At 41.8% G+C, this 27,713-nt stretch overlaps 1 protein-coding gene across 3 annotated transcripts in view; it reads left to right on the plus strand.

The window, feature by feature from the left end:
• Window positions 1-27,713, plus strand: part of STRN (striatin) — a 175,694-nt gene that overhangs the window by 62,569 nt on the left and 85,412 nt on the right. For all 3 annotated transcript variants that reach the window (XM_077486360.1, XM_077486362.1, XM_077486361.1), the window contains exons 2-7: window positions 4,661-4,764; window positions 13,002-13,075; window positions 16,822-16,903; window positions 17,324-17,491; window positions 19,751-19,886; window positions 21,095-21,230. In XM_077486360.1, coding sequence (XP_077342486.1) covers window positions 4,661-4,764; window positions 13,002-13,075; window positions 16,822-16,903; window positions 17,324-17,491; window positions 19,751-19,886; window positions 21,095-21,230 — 700 coding nt within the window. The remainder of the gene's footprint in view (window positions 1-4,660; window positions 4,765-13,001; window positions 13,076-16,821; window positions 16,904-17,323; window positions 17,492-19,750; window positions 19,887-21,094; window positions 21,231-27,713) is intronic.

Below are 27,713 nucleotides of genomic sequence, written 5' to 3' on the forward strand. Positions count from 1 at the left end.
TCCACTATTATCGCCAAATGAAATCCCAATTTGTTCTGAAAAAATTAGGTATATTTCACGTAAGTAGTTGCAATAAAATGTAGTTTTACTACATTGTAGCAAAACTGTATTCAGGCATTGGGACTTATTTTACCCTCAGTCAGTGGGGGATAAGATTTGTTTGATGCATTCTTTGTAAACTGTATCTATAGCCCAAGCTTTCCTTCTTAATTTACTTATTTTAGGGTAAAAAGAAGAATCGGAACATCTGCCGTTTTTTTTAATGTGATGTCTCCACTAGACATTTTATTTGCTCTGTGTCCTGTTACTTTATTTGGCTATGGGTATTCTTTAGGCTGCTGTATATAAAGCTGTAGTAGGCTTTTCATTGGCAGATTGCTCATATGAAGTGTAACTCGGGATGGCATTGCTTGCCTACATTCCTTATAAATTAAATTTCAGTCTTGCAAATCACACCCATCTTTTATTGTGCATTCTTTTTTTCTTTGAATGAAAGCTATGCATGGAATGCTGGCCATGATCAGGAATTGTAATCATTACAGCAGTGGGCCATGCGCTTGCTTGTAGATTTCTGTTCCCTATTTATAAATCTTTTTCAGTAGTTTTGTTTGAAAAAAAATTGCAATAAACACCATGTTAGCATAACATAAAGTACGCTATATAAATATGAAACCAAGAAGCTATACATTATGCAATTCATTAATCATATTTCATTCCAGACATATTAAATTAAATCATACTGTTATTGAGAGGCGGGTAAATAAGAAAAGAATAAGAGCCAGTTCGTATATATAGAATCTAGAAAGCAGCTCAAATAAGCTAAGGAAGGATTGCTTTCATTGAGAACTTCCTCTTTAAAAAGTCTGGCATGCCTTGCAGTGGCTGCTGGTGCTCAAAATGTTTGGGGGCGGGAAGAATTAAGAAATCTATCGCCAAATCTTGGAAATCGCCCGCGAATACATTTAATCTGATGAAGACCAAACTGTCATAGATTATGGTTAACAAACTTCTTTCGGCTATCTTACATGATAAAATTGCTCTGTTTAAGAAAGCATGGGATCCCTGGATCAAATCTTTATCTGAATAATACGCTTGAGATTACCTGGATCGGATGGGTTGCACTTTTCAATGTTCGCCTTTTTTTTTTCTTTCCCTTTTTCTTTTCCTGCCCATCTTTGGCCATTCCCTCAATGTTTTGGGTTGATGTCGTGAGGAGCACATGCAAGACAAAGGTCTGAGGGCCCAGTGCTTAGATCCTAGCCAAATTGAGCGCTCCAAGTGACTTGGCTACCTGCAGCTAAAGTGAACCCTGCCTACAACCTATAGCTCATCTAGTGTGCAGGGGAACTATTTTTCTAATAAAGATGTGAAAGAGTTGCCCTTTATACTATGATAAAACTGAGGCAGATGGAGAAATAAGCCCTTGTCTGTTTTGGTATTCTGGATGACTTGATCTTGCTCCTTCTGTACTGCATACTGGGAATAATAAAACTACCTCCTCCCCCCCCCCCCCCGTAATTGTACTCTTTTGTTTGATGCAAATGTTAAATGCTGTCATATGTAATGGCATATATATTCTCTGCTCTCTTTTCGAAAAAATAAAAAACCGAGGGCTTTTGCAGCCGCTATAGCATTAGAAATAGTGCCTGCAATCTGCCTGTAAACTACTGCTCCATTGTCTCCAGTGTGAAAGTCTGAGGGCTTTCACACTGGAGCGGTGCGCTGGCAGGACGTCAGGAAAAGTCCTTCCAGGAGCTTCTTTGGAGCGGTGTGTTTACCAACAGGGCAGTGCTGCAATACCGCCAGCAAAACGCCGCTATTGCAGGTAGTTTTAACCCTTTCTCGGGCATTACCGTTAGCTGCAAACTGACGGTAAAACGCGCTAAAAATAGCGGCGTTATACCGCCGACGCTATGGACGGCTTGGTGTGAAAGCCGTCTAAACAATGCATTTTGCTGTTACTGTAAAGTGATGTAAATTTTGACGCACCCCAAAAGGCTGGGGGGAAAGCCTGGCCACATGACCTTTCAGTCATGTAAGTGGCCACTCCTCCAATCATGGTGTCTTCTTCTTTTTTTTTTTTTTTTTTTCCCCTGCAGTGTTTAGCAGATATAACTCCATTGAACACTGCAGGCTCCACACCACTGCCTGCATTTCTTATCGTACATCACAGGACACAGAGCCATAGTAGTTACTATGTGGGTTATAGGCCACCTTCAGGTGACGGACACTTTCACACCCTAAGACAAAATGTCCACTTCGCCAGTGTCTTAGGTGTTGGTCACGAGTAAAGATGTGCTGAGCTCCACTGGAGCAATCCTTGCTGGGGCTAGCCATGCAGCCGGATCCATTCAAAGTGTCTTTTTTGGCCGAATTAAATGGTACCCGGGCCTTGTATCTGAAGAAACAAGGTCTTGCCTGTAACTCTTCTCTTTAGAGCTGGACCCCCGAGATCCAGTACTTTTTGGTATTAAGGCCATAAAGTTTTACTGTCGGTGGTGCTATTACAGGTCCAGGATTGTGGGTTTCCTCTAGGATCCCCAGCTCCTGAAGGTTTAACAGAACCCACCGTGAAGGGTGAAGATTGGGTCTGTTGGTTTACCACAGAAAACCCTGCGGCGCGAAAAGGTAAGTGGAGTGGAAATTTTTAAAGATTTTTTTCTTATGAATCTCTCCTTTCATTTAGTGAATGTTATGCCTATGTGTCACCACTGGGGGCTGTATAGAGCACTTGCCTTCTCTTCTCAGCTCACTATGTGTCCAGCAAAAGAGCACGTGCGAGAAAACCCTTTTTTTTTTTTTTTTTTTTTAAAGAAAGAGGAAGGGCTGTAGACGGGTAGGAAGGTGCGTTTTAAAAGGTACCATTGTTGCTGTTGCAAGCTGCGGAGGACACGAGCAAAGGTGGCATGCAAGAGGTTTTTGGTAACACAGGCATTCCTTTTGACACATTTACTACTGCATCAGGCTGAGCATTAATAGCAGTAGCAAAGCTGGACTATTGCTCAAGCAGTAGATGCATTCCTTCTGGTAGTACCCCTGCCTTGCGCATTGGGTAATGGCTGGAAGGGGGGTTAAAAACGCCTCAAAAAAGGGCTTTAGAAGGACTATAGTCACACGACAGCCTAGAACCATCTAAAAAAAAAAAAAGATGGCATTCTCCCCTGAGAATAATATGGCTGGTCAGAGTGAGCCATAAGGAGGGGCAAGTGTTGCAGCTGCTCTAAACGATTCAGCCTCTGTGTATATTACTAAGGAGGTTTTTTTCTTTAACCATTTTAAGTTTAGAGCAAAAAATTGATGCTTTAATCGCATCTCAGAGTGGGACCAAGCGTAGCAGATCCCTGTCCATTGCTCAGGACCTTGCTGAGGAACAAGGGAGCGAGTGATGAAGAAATTCTCACAAAGAACCAGGAAGAAGAATTTAATGGTTTGGCTATTGAGACCCACATTCTAAACGATCGTGGGCTGTTAGCTTCAGAACCTACTTTGGTTAATGCTAGGAAGCTGTCCTCCATAGTCATATATATATATATATATATATATATATATATATATATATATATATATATATATATATATATATATATATATATATATATATATATATATATATATATATATATTATAGTCTGGAAGGCATACGTCTCCTGGTGTGAATTCAGGGTTTGGCACCCCAGGAAATATGTCATAGGTAGAATCCTTGAATTCCTACATATGGGATTAGAAATGAAGCTGGCCCTGAGTACTATCAAAGGCCAGTTGTCGGCCTTATCAGTGTTTTTTCAATGACCACTTGCTTCACGCTCTGGTTTGTAACTTTATTCAGGGGGCAACACAGATTAATCCTCCAGTTAGGCCACTCCTGAACCCTTGGGACTTTAAATTTAGTCCTGTCAGAATTCCAAAAACAGTCTTTTGAGCCAATACGAGATATTTCCTTAGTCCTCTTGACGAGGAAAATCATTTTCTTGGTTGCCATATCTTCTGCAAGAAGAGTATCAGAGTTGGCTGCTCTTACTTGTTAAGAGCAATAATTGATTATTTATAAGGATAAAGTTGTATTTCAGACTCATCCTAAATTCCTACCAAAGGTAGTGTTGGGTTTTCATTTAAACCAGGATATTGTGCTGCTTTGATTTTTTCCAGTACCTCATTCTGTGGAAGAGAGGTCACTACATTCTCTTGATGTGGTGAGAGCGATCTAGGTCTATTTGAAAGTGACCGATCAGATTCGTGAAACAGATGTTTTGTTTGTGTTGCTAAAAGAGGACAGCCAGCTTTGAAATCTACTATTTCTAAATGGATTCATCAAGTGATTGTTCAAGCTTATGGTTTAAAGAGGAAAATTCCTACTTTACTGGTAAGCTGTTATAAAAATACGTTGCACCTAATAATGGCACCTAAAATGCAGGACATGGCGTGGAGTAAAATTTTGTTAGCTAAAAGTGGTATGCACTGTCTGTTGCATATAAGCTACAGATCCTTTTTTTTTTTTTTTTTTTTTTCCAATTGTAGTATATGATAACTGAGCAAGAGTAAACATTGTCAATAGTATATTTAAAACAAACAGTATTTGGGAATTTTGTTTTATTATGCAATATTTTTTATTCTTATTATTTTGTCTGGTTATTTATCGGTATGTTGCTTTTTTGTTTTATAGGCACAGATAGCCTTTCTTCAAGGTGAAAGGAAAGGGCAAGAGAACCTAAAGAAAGACCTAGTCAGAAGAATAAAAATGTTGGAATACGCTTTAAAGCAGGAAAGGTATGTATTCTTTCACAAGTAATTTCTCTCTGTATATCGTGTCTTTCAGTTTTTGATTTGAAATGACTACTACTATGCATGTCTTATCAACATCACCCATATAATTTAGACTTTACCTCCTGAGGTTCCATTTTCTTTATATAAATTCTCTTTTCATTGCATCACATTTTTTTTTCTTGCCCACATCTCCTGCAAAGTTTTAACAAATCAAACCATATCCGCTTCACCTGCCCATGCTATTGAAAAGCAGACCGGGTTCACACTGGTATGACACGACAGTTGTACCACTTTGGATCCTACTTTGCCCTGAGACTTGAAGTCTGACATCCATTGGACTTTGATGCCCGACAATACCATGGCACTGTCTGATATGAATCTTTAGGGGAAACACCAGGCACAATGTTAAAAAAAAAAAAAAAAAAAAGTTACTACTTAAATTGGTAGTAAACCCATTAAATTAACAGTTTCAAAAAGGTTACATTCCCGGCATGCCAGAAATGTAACTGTCACATTGGTTGTGCTCTCAACCAAACTGTTAAATCATCCAATGGCTGGTGTCCTAACTGATCACATGTGCAACAACATGGCAGTTGAAGATTAAACAGAGGTCAAGATGGCAGCTTCCTTGGCTGAAAATGATAGGAGGGTTTACTTCCACTTTAACCACTTCAATACAGGGCATTTTATACAGCTTCCTTACCAGACCAAGTTCTAGCTTTCAGCGCTCTAACACTTTGAATGCCAGTTACTCAGTCATGCAACACTGTACCCAAACAAAATTTTTATCATTTTTTTTTCATACAAATAGAGCTTTCTTTTGGTGGTATTTAACCACTTAAGGACCGCCGTATTGCCATTGTACGTCATCGCAATGGCACCGGCAGGCACAAGCACGTACATGTACGTGCTTGCCTTCCAGCGGGTGGGGGGTCCGATCGGACCCCCTCCCGCTGGATACGGTGGTCCGTTTCGCTTCAGGAGCGATCCGAGATGAGGGGATGGCCGTTGGTTTCTGGCCATCCCCTCTCGATCGCTCCTGGCGAGTGAGAAGCTTCCTCCCTCTGTGTATAGTAAACACAGGCAGGGAGGAAGTGATGTCATTCTCCTCGGGCGGTCTTTTTGACCGGACTACGAGGAGAAGACAAAGTAAGTGTGCACCAACACTACACTGACATGTAGACACACAAATCCCGCCCCCCTCCCCCCCCAGTCACAGTGTCACTGATTGCAGTGATCATTTATTTACTGATCACTGCATTCAGTGTCAGTTGTAAAAGTAAAAACTGTCAGGGCAGTTAGTGTTAGGTCCAGGGTAGCCCCCTACCACCCCCCAATAAAGGTTTAACCCCCTGATTGCCCCTAGAGTTAACCCTTTCACCCCCTTTTGCCAGTGTCGCTAAGCGATCATTTTTCTGATCGCTGCATTAGTGTCGCTAGGTAGCTAGTTATTTTTTAGGTTCACGGCCAGGTTTTTATAGCGCTAGGTACCCCGATATACTACCCAATAATGGTTTTAACCCCCTGATTGCCCCTAGTTAACCCTTTCACCAGCGATCACAGTATAAGTGTCACTGGTGACGCTGGTTAGCCAGTTAGTTATTTAGGTTCCCCGTCAGGTTTTTATATAGTGTCAGGGACCCCCATATACTACCTAATAAAAATTTGAACCCCCTGATTGCCCCTAGTTAACCCTTTCACCAGTGATCACCGTATAAGTGTTATGGGTGACTCTGGTTAGTTTGCTTTTTATAGCATCAGGGCACCCACCATTTATTACCCAATAAAGGTTTAACCCCCTGATCACCCGGCGGGTGATATCAATTAGGTTTTAGGGTCAGGGTCTGCGTCGCCCCAGGCAGCGCTAGGTTAGTGCCAGTACCGCTAACACCCACACGCAAAGCATAAACCTCCCGTAGTGATATAGAATCTGAACAGATCAATATCTGATCTGATCAGATCTATACTAGCATCCCCAGCAGTTTAGGGTTCCAAAAAAACTCATTGTTAGCGGGATCAGCCCAGATACCTGCTGGCACCTGCGTTTTGCCCCTCTGCTCAGCCCACCCAAGTGCAGTATCGATCGATCACTGTCACTTACAAAACACTAAACGCATAACTGCAGCGATCGCAGAGTCAGGCCTGATCCCTGCGATCGCTAACAGTTTTTTTTGGTAGCATTTTATATTTAAATCCGGAAGGAAGTGCTTGGTTTTCGGGGTCCCGTACGTGGCTAGGCTCCCAAAAAGTCCCCCACATGTGGTATCCCCGTACTCGGGAGAAGCAGCAGAATTTATTTTGGGGTGTAATTTGACTTATGCCCATAGCATGTGTGAGCAATATATCATTTAGTGACAACTTTGTGCAAAAAAAAAAAAATTTTTTAAATTCCAGCAACTTGTGGCAAAATATAAAATATTTCATGGACTCAACATGCCTCTCAGTAAATAGCTTGGGGTGCCTACTTTCCAAAATGGGGTCATTTGGGGGGGGGGGTTTTGTGCTATTTTGGCATTTTATGGCCTTCGAACCTGTGATAGGTAGTGAGGAGTGAAATCAAAAATTTGCACCCTTAGAAATCCTGAAGGCAGTGATTGGTTTTCGGGGTGCCGTACGCGGCTAGACTCCCAAAAAGTCCCACATATGTGGTATCCCCGTACTCGGGAGAAGCAGCAGAATATATTTTGGGGTGCAATTCCACATATAACTATGGCATGTGTGAGCAATATATCATTTAGTGATAACTTTTTGTAAACTTTTTTTTTTTTTTTTTGTGTCATTATTCAATCACTTGGGACAAAAAAAAATAATATTCAATGGGCTCAACGTGCCTCTCCACAACTTCCTTGGGGTGTCTACTGGGTTTGTACTGCCCTGCCATTTTAGCACCTCAAGAAATGAGATAGGCAGTCGTAAATTAAAAGCTGTGTAAATTCCAGAAAATGTACTCTAGTTTGTAGACGCTATAACTTTTGCGCAAACCAATAAATATACGCTTATTGACATTTTTTTTTACTAAAGACATGTGGCTGAATAAATTTTGCCCTAAATGTATGACTAAAATTGAGTTTATTCGATTTTTCTTATAACAAAAAGTAGAAAATATAATTTTTTTCTCAATTTTCGGTCTTTTTCCATTTATATCGCAAAAAATAAAAATCGCAGAGGCAATCAAATACCATCAAAAGAAAGCTCTATTTGTGGGAAGAAAAGGACGCAAATTTAGTTTGGGTACAACATTGCATGGCCACGCAATTACCAGATAAAGCAGTGCAGTGCGAAATTGTAAAAAGACCTCTGGTCCTTAGGCTGTTAATTGGTCCGGGGCTGAAGTGGTTAATCACCAGAAGGTTTTTTATTTTTTGCGGCATAAGTGAAAAAAGAGCGAACGTTTTGAAAAAAAAAAACTTATTTTAGTTTCTATGATAAAATTTTGCCACTAAGTAATTTTTGTTCATAAATTTGGGCCAAAATTTATACGGCTACATCTTTGGTAAAAATAAACCAAATTAGTGGATATTTAGTCTCTTTGAAAGTTATAGCGTCTACAAGCTATGGTGCAAATCATTGAAAATTGATCACATCTGATCACACTTGATGCATCTTATTTCTTGAGGCCCTGAAATCTCAGGAAAGTACAAATACCCCCCAAATGACCCCTTTTTGAAAAGTAGACAGTCCAAGGTATTTAGTAAGAGGCATGGTGAGTTTTTTGAAGTTTGAATTTTCATAAGTTATTTCTCATACACAGCATATGCATACTTCCAGTTACACCTCAAAATACATTCTGCAAATCTTCTCGAGCATGGCGATACCACATGTGTGGGACTTTTACACAGGCTGGCCACACAGAATTCCAAAATGCAGGGAACACTGTAAGGGTTTCTAGGAGCATAAATGACACCTCCTAATTTCCTAACGACCTATTACATTTGTGAAGGCCCTGGAGCATAAGGACAGTAGAATTACCCACAAAATGACACCCTTTTGGAAAGAAAACACCCCAATGTATATTCTATGAGGCATAATGAGTCTTTTGAACAGTTAATTAACAGGTCAGGAAAGGGGGGTGGTGGGGACGGGCGAGTAACTGGTTTGTAACTTTGTCGGGGTCCGTTCCTTCTTTCCCTATTCTTTCCCTATTCTTTTCTGCCCACAGTGAGGTGTTCAAGCTGTTTCCCATGAGGGGAGGCGTGGTCCGCGACCATTATTCTGAGGCCGCAGCAATTTTCATGTAGCCTTAGTGTATTACTGTCGACCATTTTCTAGAAGGTTCCATGGCCATTTTTCTCTGAGGTGTTTTTTTTGCTAGAATGGGCGGCGGCCATTTTATCGAAGCCTCAGCGTGGTTTACCTCTAGCACTGCTGACTGTATGCTTCCAGAAAAGCACGGTTTTTACTCAGAACACCTCGTAACTGACAAAGGGAGGAGTGGACGATGGCAGCACAGAGCAGTACCCGGGTCAGGGTGGTGAGTCCTGCTGGGATCCCCTCAGTTTATGAGCAGCTAGGAGGGTGGGATTTTGTGTACCTTGCCTTAAGTCCCTGAGTAGCGACAGGCGAGTGAGGGTCAGCATGGTGTCAGAAGCTGGCGCTTCTTCCCCAGACATCCCTGTTATTGCAACAGGCTCACCTGCATAAAATGCGGCACCTGTGGACGCTTTGCCGGCGATCCTGTAGTCCTTTGTTGCCAGGGTGGAGGAGGCGTGCGGGGCAACGGGGGTAAAAAATGCCAGGATCGTTCGGGCAGTGATGATGACTCTGTCCGGGTTAGTGCAGGAAAAAGCGGTAGTAGGAGCGGTGCGGGTTACCCTGAAGATGCAGGATACAGCAGGGTCATCTGCAGAGGTGATGGTCCCTTTTTAGGTCCCGCAAACCGGCCTGCACGCTTAAGGTGTTTCCATATTTGACTTATTTTGATAAGTTCATTTACAAGGAATGGGGAAGCCCTCAACGGGCCTTTTCAGCCCAGAGAAGAATGGTGGTGCGTTACCCTTTTGAGGAGAGCCTCCCAAAAAAAATGGGCACCTCCGTTCGTTGACCCCCCATATCCATATAAAGTGACTCCTGCCTTCAAGGACCCTGCCGACAGGAGGGCTATGGCAGTGGCCCGGTCCATGTTTACAGTGGTGGGGTAAGCGTTACGACCTATGTTGGCCATGGCCTCCCTTGGTGTCGCAGACGCTTACTGAATGGGCAAAGTTTTTGCACTGTGAATTGAAGAAGCAGCAGACTTCCCCAGTCTGCGTAGAACTGGTCAGTTGGCGCATGAACTTAAGTATTCCTGTGATGCGTCTGTGGATACAGTCCCTCCTGCTCTCTAGAGCATCAGTATCAACAGTGGTGCTACAGTGCCTGATTTGGCTGAAATGCTGGTCTGCGGACCAGGCATCTCAAAAAGCACTGGCGGATTTGCCCTTCCAAGGTGAGAGGCCTCGCTGGATGACATTATTAAAAATGTTACCAGTGGGAAGAGCATTTTGCTCCCACAGTCCAGGAAGGGTAAGGAGCCACGCCCGTAGGCAAGGGCCCTCTTTTTCCGCTCATAAACTGCTTTTTCACCCGCCTGGGTCGGCAAGTAAGCATTCCCAGTCCAACAAGGCGCCTGCTGAAAGACAAAAGCGCCCCTGGTTTCACAAGCCAAACAAGTCTGCGATCAAAAAGGTTACTGCATGAAGGTTTGCCCCCGCCTGACTCTCGGATGGGGGGGTCGCCTTCGGGAGTTTGCAGCTCGGTGGACCTCCATACTGTCCGACCAATTGGTCTGCAAACAGGTTTCATTGGGATACAAGATTGATTGTTTCTTTCTTGTCCACCAAACAGATTCTTTCCCTCCCAACCTTCATCTGCTTCTGGCTTGTCGGGAGGCCTTTTTTGGGGAAGTACAGGACCGATGCTGGAAAGGTTTCAGGGATTCTACTCCAATCTGTTTGTAGGGGGGTCTGTCCAATCCTGGACCTTAAGGCCCTCAACAGCTTTGTGAAAGTGCAAAAGTTCAGGGTGGAATCAGTTTACTCCGTGGTTGCTGCACTCCATTTGGGGGACTTCCTGGCGTCCTTGAACATCAAGAATGCATACTTACATGTACCCATATGCCTCAGGCATCAGGTTGCTGCAATTTGCAGTTGGGGAAGAACACTACCAATTTGTAGTTGTCCCTTTTGGCCTGGCATCAGCACCCCAAGGTGTTGGCCCCAATTCTGGCGTTGTTAAGGCAACGTTGGATCACCATTTTGGGTTACCTAGATGACCTCCTTCTGAGAGCAGCTTCCATCTCAGAATTAAGGGAGGATATGGCGATCACCATGCAAACTCTTTGGGAGTTTGGTTGGGTACTGAACCTAAAAAAGTCAGTGTTGGTGCCGACTCGACGCCTGGAGTACCTGGACTTGCTGCTAGACTCCTCAGAAGCGAGAGTGTCTACCTTCAGACAAGCTGCAGACTCTACAAGCTGCGGTGAGGATATTGGTGAACCGCAGGTGGTCGTCGCTGCGTTTCTGCATGCGAGTACTGGGTCTCATGGTAGCCACTTTTAAAGCGGTACCATATGCTCAATTTCACACTCGAGTCTTGCAGAAAGATTTTCTCAAAATGGGACAAATCTCCGTTATCCCTGGATTTTCCAATTCGGGTGAGCCAGTTAGTCAGGGATTCCCTGCTCTAGTGGCTGAGGTCTCCGGTTCTTCGGTCCGGGAAATCGTTCCTTCCTTTGGACGGTGATCACAACGGACGCCAGCCTGACCGGTTGGGGGGCAGTTTTGGCCCTACAGTCGGCCCAGGGCCTTTTCATTTTTATATTATGGCTTTGTTTCTAGTCTGTTTTTTCGGGCAACACTTCGCTCTGTATGGCTCATCGGAGTATTTTTCCCTTGTCAATTCCCTCTTGGGCTCTACTAATCCGATTTTAAGTGAGTAAATTATCAATAATATTTAATATTGGAGGATGTTTATCCCCATTGTTGCAAATACTTGCAACACTATTTTATAAATTTTTTTGATAAATAATACTTATCGTTTTTCTAGCTGGATTTTTCTAGCTTTTGCCCTCTATGGTTTTTTGGTGACAATAGATCTGTGGGGTTACAAAGTGGTTGTTTAATATCTGGCAGTGGTTTGCCTGGTCTGGGTAAGCAATGTTCACCTTCTAAATGGCGTTTTTCTCCCAATGTGCCCTTTTTATATTTGGTTGTTAATTTAATATGTGTATATATTTTTTTCTCATTTCTCCTTTTTAAACTTGGAGTTTATATTGATTGATTAAAACGCACATCCCCTGAGGAAGCATGTCTGCGAAACATGTCGGGATAATGTGCAGCAACTTACCTTCATTTAATCGATTAACTAGTCAGACCACAATTGTATAACACTACGGTCATTCAATTTTAATCATGTTTTGAATAAAATGTATATAATTCTGTATTGTACATTGTTTAATTTTCTTAATAGCTCACACCGTCGAAATCCCTATTCACTCTTCATTTACTATTCTGTTTAAATTGGGAATGTATTGCCTACCTATATGGGTGCTTTTGTCTATGGTTGAGCCTGGAGTACCTGGACTGTAATATCTGATAATAAAAACATTTGTCTCTAGGTGGTAAATTGGTAAAAAAAGCAAAACTTGGAATTTCAATGCCTGATGGTCTACACTACCGGGGGGGGGGGGGGGGGGAGAAACAGTCAATAGAGCAGGTGTGAACAGAAACCATAGTAATTGATATTTTTGGGGGTTGGAGCATTTTGTAGCCTCGGCCTAGGTTCCCATTGATGCAACTTGACATGTCAAATCGCATGACAAATTGGCGGCATGTGTCAGCAATGGCACCGTCCGAATTTGCGTCGCTGCACCGATTCCCAAAAGTCATTTCTGTACTATTATTGGCGACTTGTATAGACATCTCTGTAGGAACCAGCACAGATGTCTCTGAAATCGCCCCCGAAGTCAGAATTGCATGCAGGAATGAAATCGTGCAAGTTCAGGTGAACTCGCATGATTTCAATCCCGCTGTCAGTGTGAACCTGAGCTTAAACTACAAATTTACAGCTGGGAATGCAGCCTAAATGCATGCTGTATTGGGAAATAAGACCTCAGAATTTACTAAGGCAGTAGTTTGAAAGCATTGATGTATAATTTTTTTGTAGTAAAATGAACTCCTTTCCTAAAGATAATCATTTTGCAAAATAAAAGAATCTGAGTACCAAAGGTGATCTCTTCTTGTTTCTTTACTTTTCATCTAAAGGGCAAAATATCACAAGCTGAAATATGGAACAGAGTTAAATCAGGGCGATATGAAGCCTCCAAATTATGATTCCGGTAAGTTACCCTATTGTCTGTAATGTTCAATGGGTAAAGACGGGCAGGTGGCTCAAGTAGCTGTGTTTTTAAGGACAATTGTAAAGGTTTTAATTTTACAAATGTATACTTATGTGTGTGTGTTCAGATCATTTAGTATTCTAGAAATGTTCAAGGGATTACACAAAACTGTATTGGTCATTCTGCTTAATTAGTTAAACTATGCTGAATGAAATCAAGCAGGCCACTGACACATTCAGGCACCTGTCTGGTACACTTAAGCCAGCCATAGATGATTCAAAATGTGTCTGGTTTGCCAGGAACCGTCAATTTAGATTAGTCTATGGGCAGGATAGTTGTACTAAAGTCGATCCTTCGACCGACTTCAGTACAACCAGCCTGTTGTGTATTTTTCGCTTGATCACTGCCGACTGGCTATTATCACCAAAAGTGATTGTTGTATTCTGCTGAAAGAAAGGCTCCGCCCCAACAAAACACAATGGCACCGAGAGGGATTCCCCCATCAACACTTGATGGGGGAACTGAGCAGTTTTCCTTCTGGTTGAAGGAAAGAAAATTCCATAATATATGGCCTGCCTTTTAGCTAAGCAGGCCCAATGATACATAGCAGGGACCCGCTGATCATCAGAGTGAGTGACAGGAGAGAGCTTTGTGTATGTAAACAAAGCAGGAAATAAAAACCAACCGCCATTGCTTAGTAAAATCAACCCAAATTACACATAGTAAACATTGTTACGCACACATTTAACCCTTGTGATTGCCCCAGATGCTAACCCCTTCCCAGCCAGTGTCATTACTACAGCGTTTGTGTATATTTGCACTGATCACTATTAGTGGCAGTTGGCTAGTTCCCACAAAGTGTTTGTCAAAGTGTCCCACTAGAAGTGCTTTTTACCACCATCACTGGTATATAAAAATATCACTGTCAGTGAAGGGGTTAATCACTAGGTAGCACTGTAGGGGATTAAGTGTGCCATATGGTGTGATTCTAACGGGGGGGGGGGGGTGGGGGAGAGGGGCTGTGTGTGACGTCACTGATCACTTCTCCTGATTTACAGGGAGCGCTGATCAGTGTCATTAGTCAGAACGGGGAGATGCTGGTTTACATTAGCATTTCCCCATTCTTCCTCACCGTGAGACGATCGCAGGTATGTCCGCGGCCATAGTCCGTGGGACCCGCAATGACTGTCACGGAGCTCCCGATGCGCCCCCCCCAAAGAAGCCTCTTAAAGGACAACGTACAAGTATGTTAATCTGCCTGTATGTGCCCTTCTGCCGCAGTATATTTAACTTTTTGATATAATACATATCCAAATAAAATGTATTCATCAGTTTAGGCCGATATGTATTCTACATATTTTTGGTAAAAAAAAAATCACACTAGGGTTATATTGATTGGTTTGCACAAATGTTATAGCATCTACAAAATGGAGGATAGATTTATGGCATTTTTATTTATTATTTATTTTTACTAACAGTGACTTTTTTTTTTCCGGGACTGCGACATTGCGGTGGACAAATCAGACACTGTTAATTTTTTGTGACCATTGACATTTATACAGTGATCAGTGCTATAAATAGCCACTGATTACCACGTAAATGTCACTGGCAGGGAAGGGGTTACCACTAGGATGCGATCAAGGGGTTAAATGTGTTCCCTGGGTGTGTTCTAACTGTAGGGAGGAAAGGTTTACTAGAACATGAGAGAATACTGTTCCCAATCACTGGGAATAGTAAATCCCTCTCATGTCACCTGTTGGAACGTGGAATCGCCTTGTTTACAGAGGAATTTCCCAGTTCTGCCTCTGTAATAGGCAATCGCAGGAGAGCCGACCTGCCACCGTATAACAACAATGGCAGTGTGTGCAAGGAAAGGGACAGGAGAAGAGCAGTATGTTTAGTGAGGGAGTCTGTACATTCAGGCTCCCTCACTTGCCAGCGCTGACTGTAACTGTCGGCTTTTTTCTTTTTATTCTGGGGTTGCCATTTTTTGGGGTGAGAGGTTGTGGCAGAGGACAGGAGAAGAGATGTACAGACAGGCTCCCTCACTTGCGGATGCTAACTGTCATTGTCGGCTTAGTTGTCGGCTCTTTTTCTTCTATACTTAATGACGCCGGGAAGGAGCTGTCATTCCACCATTAAATTGAACAAAGGGGCGGCGGAGTCACCCAGTGACATCACCCGGTTACCCTGCCCCTTTAGTGGCAGGACTGAATGACCGCACCTTCCCGGCGCTATTATGTTGCCCCTAATAACCAATGCAAAAACAAATGAAAAACCGTCCACTTGTCAGTTTACATCCGTTTTTCACTCGATCGTCTTTTTTTGACGGATGAAAAAACAGGGCTTTCATCCGTTCAGAAAAATGGATGTTGGCGGAAACGGATGAAAATAGATGATCATCTGTTGTCTGTCTTTACATAGACATGCATTGTTATCAGTTTTTCATCTGTCAACGGATGGATAAAAAAAATGAACGAACGGTCCATATGTATGAAAGGGACCTTACACAGATGTACACTTGGATGTGCCTGTTTGAAAGAGGCCTTAGAAAGCTAGATTGTTTAACACCATTTCCTAAAAGTCCTGATACGCTAAGTAATCTGCCTTGAATAGAGTGCTGTTGTACAGTTACCTGCACAAAAAGAAATCTGATTTGACGGTTTCTAATCTGTTGTGATTCTTTTATTACGTTTCACCATCCACAGTTTTGTTAAATTAGACCTATTTTAAAGTGACACTAAATAACATCCTTATTTTCCAAAATAAATTTATACGCATCCACTACAGCACTTATAATCGATTTTTCACAAAATTGTTTCTTCTTGTGTATTTTGTGCTCTTTTGGAACATCTTCGGTAAATTCCTAAAACTCTCCTTTTCCCTCCTCACATCTGTTGAATATGCAGTGCGCATTGGTTGCAGTCGTGTGCACTGGGCACATTCCTACATAGAGTGGGACCATGGGGAATGAATGTAGCCTTTAATACAGGGATATGCAATTAGTGGACCTCCAGCTGTTGCAGAACTACAAGTCCCATGAGCCATAGCAAGACTCAAACAGCCACAAGCATGACACCCAGAGGCAGAGGCATTATGGGACTTGTAGTTTGGCAACAGCTGGAGGTCCGCTAATTGCATATCCCTGCTCTAATAGAATGCTGTATCACAGCAGCAAAAAGGGAATTTGGAGGAGACTGTAAATGCAGCCTGGGAGGTAGTAAAATGCACTTGTCTGTGAATGAGCTCAGAAGCATCTCCAGCCCATCTCAAATGCAAAAAGAATGCACCTGAAATGAGCGTTAGCCCTTCGAAACCAGCCCAAAGCCCATTGACACAGATCTTTATGACCCCATCATAGGAGCACTTTTGGCTAAGGGTCAGAGATCCACAGATCTGCACCCACTGTATTATGTTCTCCTTCTCCCCCTATCACCCTCATCTATGAGTTTATGAAATGATGTGCACAGTCAGCAACCAAAGTTTTCTGCACTTTGCATCCTACATGAAAAGAATAAGAGGCAGAACTTTTGTGTCTGTGGATGCCATCTGGTTCATCTGGAAAAATTGATTTTAATACCTTCTAGTAGGCAGAGTTTATTGGGGTCTTCCTGTCTTTTATTGTAAAGATGCTCTTATGCTCTCAACTAATCAGATGAGAAACAAAAACGGATACAGTACTAGTTGTTGACAGGTCTTCGTACTTTGAAATCAGACGTTCAGAATTCATGTTCTTTTCTTGTTAGATGAAACAAATGAGGCGGACGTCCAACCACCACCACAGAACAGCCAGTTTATATGGAAACAGAGTCGACAGTTACTAAGGCAGTAAGTGTTTATATTCGACTGAGATGACTGCCCTAAAAAGTTCATTTTGTGTTTGTTTTTTTTCTTTTGTTTCCCCCCCGTTTTTTCTCTTGGTTTTTGTTCATGGAATCTTCGCTACCATTTTTTTGTATACGTCCAAGTGTATTTCTGTCTTTTTTTTTTTTTTTTCCCCCTCTCCTTTGCCCGTCATCCAGTGAATAAAGAATTGTACCAGTTACTACTTTCCTTTGTCCAGTGACTGTAGAGGCTGGTACAGACAACCCTTGTAACTGGTAGCAGATGGTTTATTAGCCCAATACAGTACTGCACTATGTCTCATCATTGTGTACATTTAAAGTGCTGCTGGAAGGTTTGGCACGATTGTGATCTTTTACAATGAAAATCTATATAGATTATTATACAAGCCTTGCTTCTCTGTAGGTATTTGCAAGAGGTCGGCTACACAGACACCATATTGGAAGTGAAATCAAAGCGGGTTCGTGCTTTGTTAGGCCTTTCTGCTGATTCTTCAGACAGACTTACAGATACAAATCAAGACTCAATGGTCAATGGCACAGAGACCGAGCTTCCCAATCCTCTCATCATAGGGTAAGTTATAGTTCACTTTCAAATATACTACTTTTATTTTAATCAAACTAACTGCACCAGCAAGTTGGGGAGAGAAACTGATATGGCAAAAATGAACAGACTAGAAATCGTAAATCCATTTTTGTTTTATTATGCACTGATATGAATCCAGTTAACTTTTTATCTCGTGATTCTCAGGTGTGCTGAGATCATTACAGAAATGTTTAAAGTGAGAAAAAACATAAGCCACGTTTATTCAATTGGAAACGAAACTGTCAATGCTCTACAATATTCATAAGGTTGCAAACTAAACTAGAATACTAAACTTTTTTCCAGCTGATTTATTGTGCAGTAAAGGTGGCTGTAACTGTTTACTAGAAAGAGAGTAGATAAAAGCCATATTTATAAAGCAGAGAATGTGATATTCACAGGTTATACACCTTTTTTGCCATTTAAAACCCATAAGATTCACCTGCAGTGAATATTTATTGAATGTCATATGCGTTTCTTTACAAATATACCCCTTGCAAGACTATTACATGGCAATTACCTATACCCTAATTGTTATATTTTTTTTTAGATGTGTGTGTGTGTGTGTGTGTATATGTATGTATGTATATATACATGTATATTCGAGAGAGAGAGATATTTGCCTCACTTTCTGGTAGGGACAATGTTTTAGCAGACATTAAGTTCAGAATATCTGCAACAGGAAAAAAATACAAAAAAACTTGTTCCTGTTAGAAACTTTTACTTCACTTTTTGACCTGGAGAAAAACTTTTGTCTAGGCAGGAAGTGAAGGGATCCCTCTTAGGCTGGATTCACACCTATGCAGTTAGTGCTTTTTGCATTTTGCAGATTTGCACTACAGTCCATTTAACATGGTTTCCTATGGAACACGTGTAGTGCAAAAAGCACAAAAAATGCATAGGTGTGAATCCAGCCTAATGGAGCCACTGATGGCTGTAAAATGTGACAGTATTTTATGGTTGTTCGCTTAGGGAAGGTTAGAACTTCTGTCAGTCCTTTATAGGTTCTTTATGATAAAGGCACAGTGGTGCCTGATTAACTTTATTTTACCAAAAATAGTACTTCATATTGCTTTGGGGCATTGATATTTACTAGGCACTACTCGCATTCACACATCAGCCTGCGTTTGTTGCACCTTTTTGACAGCAAAACAAATTTTATATCTTCAAATGCAAAAGTTATAGTAACAATGTTGCTGTCCAGTTAGCTGACACATGCCAATACTGTTAAACTTGGTCTGGGCAACTAAGCTACCAAATCGCTGGTCATGAATAAGTTGTTGAACCTGTATATTGTAAAGTGTGTCTTTACTGACCTGTTGGATAGACTTGTTTTAAGATCCATGTTTCTGCTCAAATTTGCTTAGAAAGCTTTTTGCCTCATACAGGTTGCAGTGGATTATGGTATTAGTGGATTAGTTTAATTGCATTTTAATGGTGCAAATACTTTATGCATTGCAGCGAATCTGTTTGGTATTTTTGTTCAGGTTGTCACAATACCAACTATGTTAACACAGTTGTGAATCTGTTTTCTAATATATAGGACTAACAAAAAATATGATTGGGTGCGCAGTATCAAAGATAAATGGTACTAAACAAACTTGGTTAGGTGGAATGCATTCTTTAATTCTTCATGTTTTTTTTGTTTTTTTGCCCTGCACACTTTGTTAGGCTATCCTAGCTAGGCGCCTCTTATTCCTCTTCAGTATTCTCCTAATATTGTCAATAAATCTCTAGTCCAAGCTCCTTGGATTCATTTTCCTTATAATCTTTTATTTAAGTGATTGCAGTTGCTGAGCTGAAGGTGGGAATCGAGCCTAGCTAGGTAGGAGACTGAAGAGGACTTGACAAACCATAATTAAAGGTTCATTTGATTGGCATCTACTTTTCAGTCACATAAAAATCGCAAGAAGTGTGGTAGAATGTTGTCCTTCATAAATATACTTGTAAATCAATCCTTCCTAAGCAATAATGCTTTGTGTTCCCTCCCTCCCACATCTAATGCCAAGGTTAGCTATTTTCACTCTACAGTATACCACGCACACGTGTTTTAAAAAATAATGAATAATGATTTGATTTGTTTAGGAATACATTAGTAACATTGCCAGCCTCTGGTTTCTTTTTTTTTTTTTTTTTTGATAAAGTCATGATGTATCAATTTTTGATTTTTTTTTTGAATGACTCAGATGAAAGGTATTGTATTGTTAACATTGCCAATTAGACTTTTTTGTTATTTTCATCTGAAAATAGGAAACCAGATATGACAGACTCTGCTTCTGTTCTCGAGACCTTTAAATTTCTGGAAAATGCTGCAGCTGAGTTTAGCGATGAAGAGGATGATGAAGAAAATGATGGCAGAGACAAGACTGTGATTGATGCTGCAACGGTGAGCCACCTTAACTTCAAGCATGTAAACCTGAATGGGGTGTAAAAAAGCATTACTTATATTGGCCACTTTCATTTTAAAATACCAAATATAGATTTTTTTTATTTTCTGTATCCAGCCAAAATGGCAAGCTGAAAAGCATTGTAAATTGGTAAAATGTAAAACAATGATTATACATTTTCTATCAAGCGGTGCTTACCCTCCTCCCCTTACCTTCTCAGTTTAAAGTGATACTAAACACAAACAGTTTCATTTATATTGTCCCTTCTATTTCAGCATATGGATGATGGCATTGTAATTTAATTAAACCTCTAATTACCTTTTTCCTAAATGATATACAGCTGTCACATGACCCAGCTCTCACCCAGCCTGTCTGCATGAAAATATAAGCAGGAGCTTCTTGTCCTCTACTGCTGGTCACATGTTCAAAATACCCCCCCCCACCCCCCAAAAAAAACTACCTTTGGAATATGGAGTAAAAATAAATATCAAACAGTTTTAAATTGTCATACAAATCTATATTTAAAATGAGATCTTTATTATTTTTTGGAAATAACAAGGTGTGGGTGGATTTCCCCTCCAGGCTGTGTTTTAGCGTAAGAGGGAGGTAACGCCTCCATTAATCTACATGTAATATCCCACTTCAAATGCAAATCGGGCGATCCAAATGGGGTATTCCAAAACTAAAAAAAAATGTCTTTAGTTATACTTTAACGGTACAAAAGGGAGAACAAATGAAATACCAATGTTCTTGTACACACAAACGTGTAAGAATTTTCTTTTCAAAATACCTTTTGAAATGAAGGCTTTATCTGGTGCTCTCAGACTGTGGTAGCAAACTTTATTGGGATTTTTCTGTAGTCTGCAAAGCTCCAGTTTTCAATAGGCAGCAGAAGTTGTGAGGTAAAGTCAGTTGCTGGATAAGTTGCATATATTTTTTTTTATTTTCCTTCTGTCTGAGCTTTTCTAATGTTTTTCATTAAATGATCTGCAAAGTACAATCAATCTGATGCACTGCAATGAATAAAGCACAGTCAGTATATCTAGGAAAATGTGCTGCTCTCTTTTACATAGAATTACAAACTCTATATAGAAGTATGTTTTAAGACCTTAACCAACATTGATAAAAGTATATACATATTTTTGCGTCATGTTTGACATATTAATTTTCTTTTTAATATAGTGCCATTATTGCATATTTTTTGTAGATTGTAAGGAGAAGAGTTATGCCTGATCCCAATGAAGACCGGGACACAGAAGAGGCATTGAAGGAGTTTGATTTTTTGGTATCAGATGATACTGATGGAGGAGAATCAAGAAGTGCGGGTGATGGCACTGAGTGGGGTAAGGCTGTTAGTTTTTCTCCTTGTGTTCCATATTCCTTATAAATGCAAATTTTAGGCTGGGTTCACACATTTGCGAATTGGATGTGATTTGCCCCCGCATCCAATTTGCGATAGCGGGAGATTTTGACCGTCTCTCTATGGTATGCTACTGACCACCTATATGATATAATCTCTGACCTGGTCACGACTCGGTCTACAACAGTTCACTCTCATCACTGGATGCACTTGTTCCTCAAACTACACGCAGAATCAGGCTCTGACTGTTACAACCCTGAAAAACTGACAACACTAGAAATCTCAAGAGACATTGCCGTGCTCTTGAACGATTACAAATACAATTCCTGCCTCTATGCTGCCAAGCAAGCCTACTTTGTCTCTTTTTAATATCTTGTCATCCAGTCCTCATCAGGTTTTATCAAACCTTTAACTCTCTGCTTTGTCCCCCCCACCTCCTCTACCCACTAACTTTAAAGACTAGATTGATGCAATTCGTGAGGACTCCTCCACTGTGCGTACATCTTCCCCACCCAACATACCTTGCCTAACAGCACAGTCAACACTCTTCTCTTTTGAACTGGCTACTTCTGAAGAGGTTACAAAACTTTCCTCAGATGCCCACCTAACTAATTGTCCCCTGGATCCTGTTCCCTTACAACTAATACTAATACACCCTCTTCTATCCTATGTTCTCTCTCTCTGTTGGCACCTTCCCCTCCCCTCTAAAGCATGCGCAGGTCACTCTTATACTTAAAAAGCCCTCACTGGACCCCACCAACCAAAAACTTAAAAACCATCTCATTGCTCCCATTCACCTCTAAACTTCTAGAATGCTTAGTCTACAACAGTCTTGGCTCCTACCTCCGTGAAAATAACCTTGAACCCTTAGTCTGGCTTTCGCAGCAGTCCATGGAAACGGTCTTGCTAAAACTCACTAACGATTTTCTAACTGCTAAAACAAACAGCCACTGCTCCATACTCCTACTACTTGACCTCTCTGCAGCCTTTGATACTGTTGACCACCCACTCCTTGTCAGTAAACTCCGTTCCCTTGGCCTCCAAGATTCTCCTCTATCCTGGTTCTCCTACCTATCACAGCGCTCCTTCAGTGTTGCCTACAACTGTCTCCTCCTCTCCATTGACCCTTTCTGTTGGGGTCCCCCAAGGCTCTGTTCTTGGACCCATTTTCTTCTCTATCTACACCTCCTCCCTTGGTCACTTAATAACCGTCCATGGCTTCCAATACCATTTATATGCCAATGACACCCAGATCCATCTGTCTACTCCTCACCTCACTCCTTCTGTTTTCTCTCGCATTAATAACTGACCTATCAACATGGATGTCACACGACTTCCTTAAATCTCTAACACAGAGCTAATAATATTCCCCCCTGCCTGTGCCTCTCTCCTTGACTTTTCCATCAAAATCAACAATGCAACAATCATTCCTTCCCCTCATGCCATGGTACTAGGTGTAATCCTAGACTCTGACCTGTCCTTTCAGCCTCAAACCCAATTGTCAAGTTTGTAGCATTCACCTCAGTAACATCTCTAAAATATGCCCCTTTTTAACAAATTAATCCACCAAGCTCCTCATTCACTCCCATCTCTCGCCTTGACTTTTGCAACTTCCTGATTATTGGCCCGCCTCTCCATAAGCTATCCCTTCAGTCTATCATAAATGCTGCTGCCAAGCTTATCCACCTTACCAACCCTTCAGTATCTGCCAACTCTCTTCTCCTATCCCTACACTGGCTCTCAATCGCCCAGCGAATTAAATTCAAAATATCAACCACAACATACAAAACCATTCACAACTTCGCCCCGAGCTACGTCACCAATCTTGTCTCCAAATATCACCCAAACCATCGTCCACTCCTCCCAAGACCTCCTACTCTCAAGCTCCTCATCTCCTCCTTCCATGCTCTTCTCCAGGATTTCTCCAGAGCCTCTCCCATTCTCTGAGACTCCCTACCTCAACCTGTCCGGCTATCTCCAACTCATCTCTTCAAGGAAGCCTATCAAGCCTCCAACTAATCTCTTACCACTTCCATCAGCTCATTCCCCACAGTTGCAACCTTATGTACCATCTGCTCCTCCCTATTATATTGTAAGCTCTTCTGAGCAGGGCCCTCTTAACTATTGTATTTTATTTTACTTTAACTGTATTGTCTCCCTTTTAGGCCCCTTTCACACTGGGGCGGTTTTCAGGCGCTACAACGCCAAAAATGGTGCCTGAAAAACTGGCCTCTTTCACTCCAGTGTGAAAGCCAGAAGGGCTTTCACACTGGAGCGGTGTGCTGGCAGGACGGTGAAAAAAGTCCTGCTAGCCGCATCTTTGGAGCAGTGAAGGAGCGGTGTATTCACCGCTCCTTAAGCTCTCCTGCCCATTGAAAATCAATGGGGCAGCACGGCTATACCGCTGGCAAAGCGCCGCTGCAGCGGCGCGTTGAGGGCGTTTTTAACCCTTTTTCGGCTGCTAGCGGGAGTTAAAACTGCCCGCTAGCGGCCGCATACCGCTAAGACGCTAAAGCGGCGCTTTACCGCCAAAGCCCGCACCGCCCCAGTGTGAAAGGGGCCTTATTGTAAAGCTCTGCTTAAACTGCTGCCGCTATATAAATCCTGTATAATTATAATATGGAGCTGGTTCACATATCTCCCCTGCGGCTCTGATGCAAATTTGCACAGGAGACCTGTGCATCTTTTGATCCATTTAAGGTCTGAATTTAGGCAAAAATTCGGGCTGGAATTGTGAACGGGAACGCTGTGAGCCACACGCAGCAATGGTGTGAACCCAGCCTTAAATGCTCATACGTTGAATGCATGCAATGAATTTAGAGGTAAAGTGTCTCTATTCTTTTACACTGTCATCACCTAAATAAAATGGCAAGCTAGTTCTTAGTCTTTTGAAAAGTGGTTCCCAATGGCACATCAACGAGAGATGTAACATGCAAGAAAATACTAAAACGTCTTTCCAAACATGCATCTGATTACCCAAGCCGGCATCTTGATGGCTGTGAAAAGTTAAAGTGGTTGTTAACACACTTATATAAAATCATCTCACCTGCACTGTAATATACCAATAAGTGTGCCTGTGTTGGCTGAAAAATATGCTTCTCTATATCAGTGCGGCTCCCATCGCTCATCCTGACTCTGGGTTTCCTCCCCTTCCAACTCAGTTCCAGTGGGCGGGGCCAAGCTCTATCGCTGGTATTAGCTGGAGAGGAGAGAGAGCTGCGTCACCTGAGCGCCAGGGAGCTGTGCTGTTATAGATACAGATGAGCATATTTTTTTTCATAACAAAGGCACAATTACCTTTTTTGGTATATTACAGCGCAGATGTATGTTTGTCTGTTTTTTGTTTGTTTTTTATGAAATATGACGGGGGGGGGATGGTGCTGACACATGGAGAGGGGAGGGGGAGAGGAGACAGACTCAGAAGAGTAGGCTGCGGGTGTCGGAATCTTGTAAATGGACTGTGGTGTCAGGGCTCATTGGCCATCATACACTGTGGTCAGTTTACTGTGGGGGAGTATAGCCAGGCAGGATCAGCCAGGTGTTACAGGGTGCCAAATACACAACACCAGCACTGTGCTGTGTAACATGCTTTAAAGGAACATAATCTGTGTTTTGTGTTTTTTTTTTTTTTTTTTTTTTTTTGGGGGGGGGGGGGATTAACAAACGCTTTAACCAATCTGGTTGGTATTGGGTGTTGACCATATCAAATCCAGGGGTATAACATTATGCCAGGCTGCCATTGAATTTGGAATGTGATCAATATACTTGCAAAAGTCTGCATAATCGTAAACAATCATGGTGTCTGGAGCAGTACTCAACAAAGTTTAAAAAAAAATGGGTACCGTTTATTTATTTTTTTCTTTTTTTTTTTTTTTTCAAACTTTATGCAATCATGCCTTGTGACAGTAATAGGCAGTGATAGGTACTCTTTATAGAGGGATATGGGGGTATATAAGACAGGGCTTGGCAAATTTGTTTTGAGTCTAGGAGAGAGCTAAAAAAGTTAGGAGCCAGTTTGTGAGCGGCGATATGTAACTTATCGCAATTGATGTGTGTTTTTTTTTTTATGACTTTAGGCCCCTTTCACATGGGCACGTCCTCTAAGGATCCGCTTTCTCAGTGGGGAATCTCACTGCTGATCCCCGCTGAGTAGGCAGATGACAGTTCCGTGTTCTCTCCACTATGCAGAGCGAACATGGACACAATCTCGCTCTACTATATGGGTCAATCGGATGGAAATGGACGTCCTGTCTGTGTGTGTTTCCATCTGATCTGAAAAATAGGACCACCGTTTATCTGTTTGTGGCTGACAGGATCGTATGGTGATGGTGTCAGCTGACATGTGTCCGCTTTCATCCACCACTCCATAGAGGAGACTGGAGGATCTGATCAGGCCTGCCCAAAAAACTGAGACGAACCTGGTCGGACAGCCCGCGTGAAAGGGGCCTTCAGCTATGTGGCGTCTGTGGCATGGCAGGGAGACAGTGCAAACTGAAAATTAACAAAAAATGTAATAAAATTGATGGAAACTGGTCTTTCAGGGGGAGGGGTGTTTAGATGGAACCGAAGCCGCTCCAACCAGCTGCCCCACACTCCCTGTCCCCCAACTGTCATGGAAAGGGTGTCCGCAACACCAGGGAGCATGTATGAGATTCCCAAAGAAAAATGTCCAAACGCTGATAGATATGGGCTCCATTCTGTCTCCAGTGAAGACATTGTGGGCTTCGTATCCCTCTTCTCTTAGCACTTTTCAAATTTTTTTGTTCATTTAGGTTGCCTCTGACCAGCACAATGTTTGGTTGTATCTCCAGTACAGGCGTGAGTTCTAGTTGCAGAGCTGCTTGGACATCTCCACAAATTGTTTGATACCTAAGACCCTTTCACAAGTAGAGTTCATACAAAACACTTATAATCTTTACCTACATTCAGACCAAAATGGTTGCCCCCTAAAGTTGACCAGTCTTATTCAGTGTTTTGTTTTTTCCTAATAAATGATCTTCTCAGCCAGTGCTCCTAGTGCAAGATCCTCCTCTTCTGTCAGTGCACCTTATAAAGCTGCACAGCCTGCCCTCTTTTCCTCTATAAAGTCCCTATTCTCGCACAGCCTCTGCTAATTCCACTCTTCGCTGTGCATTGTCTGCAGACACTTCCTGCTTGTGACATGCTTCTGGTCATGTGACATGCCATGCTCAAATCGGTAAAAAAATCCACACCACAAGAGATTGATTTTTGATTTGGTATTTGGAAAATGTGTGAGGAAAATTTAGAAATGCATACGTGTTTCTCACCATGCACTGCTTCTTTGACCTTTAGCTGAAGGCTGATTTCTGTGCGAGACAAAGGCACTGACTGTCACCTAGGTGCACTTTAACTTTCATTAAAGCAGAACTAAACTCAATATACTTACCTGCTTTCTAACAGTCCGAAGTCCCTGGTCCCTTGCCAGCATCTCCTGCCTGGCTTCGTCTAGGTTTTTCGTCTTATGTCACCACGTGTTGGCCAATGAAGATGACCAATCTCCTGTGCAGAAATCAGTCATCCTGGCACACAGGGACTGTGCTAGTCAAGTAAACTGCTACATGTGCAGTTTAATTACCTGCTAAAGACTACAAATGTGCAGGTAGGTGTTTTTTTTTTTTTTTGTTTTTTTTTTTTTTGTATTGCGGAGCAGACATTTTTCACAAAAGCCCTTAATTCGGACTTATTTTGTATAAAAATACAGTGTCTATTTTTATACAAACTACTTTTTTTTTTTTTTTTTTGCAGAGTTTACGTTTGTTGGTTTCCTTCACTTCCTGTCTGGTGAAAAGTTTGTCCCTGCAATAGTAGTAAGGCCTGACAGGTGGCCTAATCCTTTCCCACACTATCCAAATGTGAAAACATACAACATTTTTTCATAAACTATAAGTAGGCAGGCTCTTTATTGCAGAAGAGACATACAATGGCTTTTCTGCAAGAAAATACACCTACCTGTCTAGTCGCAGCATTCTCCTCAGCTTACATCACTGGCATGGTCTCTGTGTGCTGGGATGACTGGCCAATGAAGCTGGCTGAAGACTGGTAGAAGATGATGTCCGTAAAGGTTGGGGACCATTAAAGAAAAGGACATTTTATCTTCTCTAAGCTTTTGCTACAGAAGAAATGTATTACTAGATTATCCAATTGTACAATAAAATGTGCTAACAATGGTCATAAATCTAAAGCACGATTTCTTCTGTGCATGTTTTTTTTTTATCATCTAGAAATTGTACATTTTATACTTCCTTCCAAGTAAAATCGTACTTGGCATCCCTTTTGTGCTCGTTTTAGTTTACTTTGTAGTTATGGCTCGGTTCACACTGCAGCGATGCGGGAACCCTGCTATCCACTGCGGGTTCCTGCATCGCATGTCTCCTGGCAGCAGTTCACACTGCCCTATGCAAACTATTGGGAGTGTCAATTAAGTTAATGGCACCCCCAAATCAGT

Source organism: Lithobates pipiens, unplaced genomic scaffold, assembly GCF_037356315.1.
Source record: "Lithobates pipiens isolate NorthernLeopardFrog02 unplaced genomic scaffold, aLitPip1_a1.2 Scaffold_18, whole genome shotgun sequence".
Taxonomy (NCBI): Eukaryota; Metazoa; Chordata; class Amphibia; order Anura; family Ranidae; genus Lithobates; species Lithobates pipiens.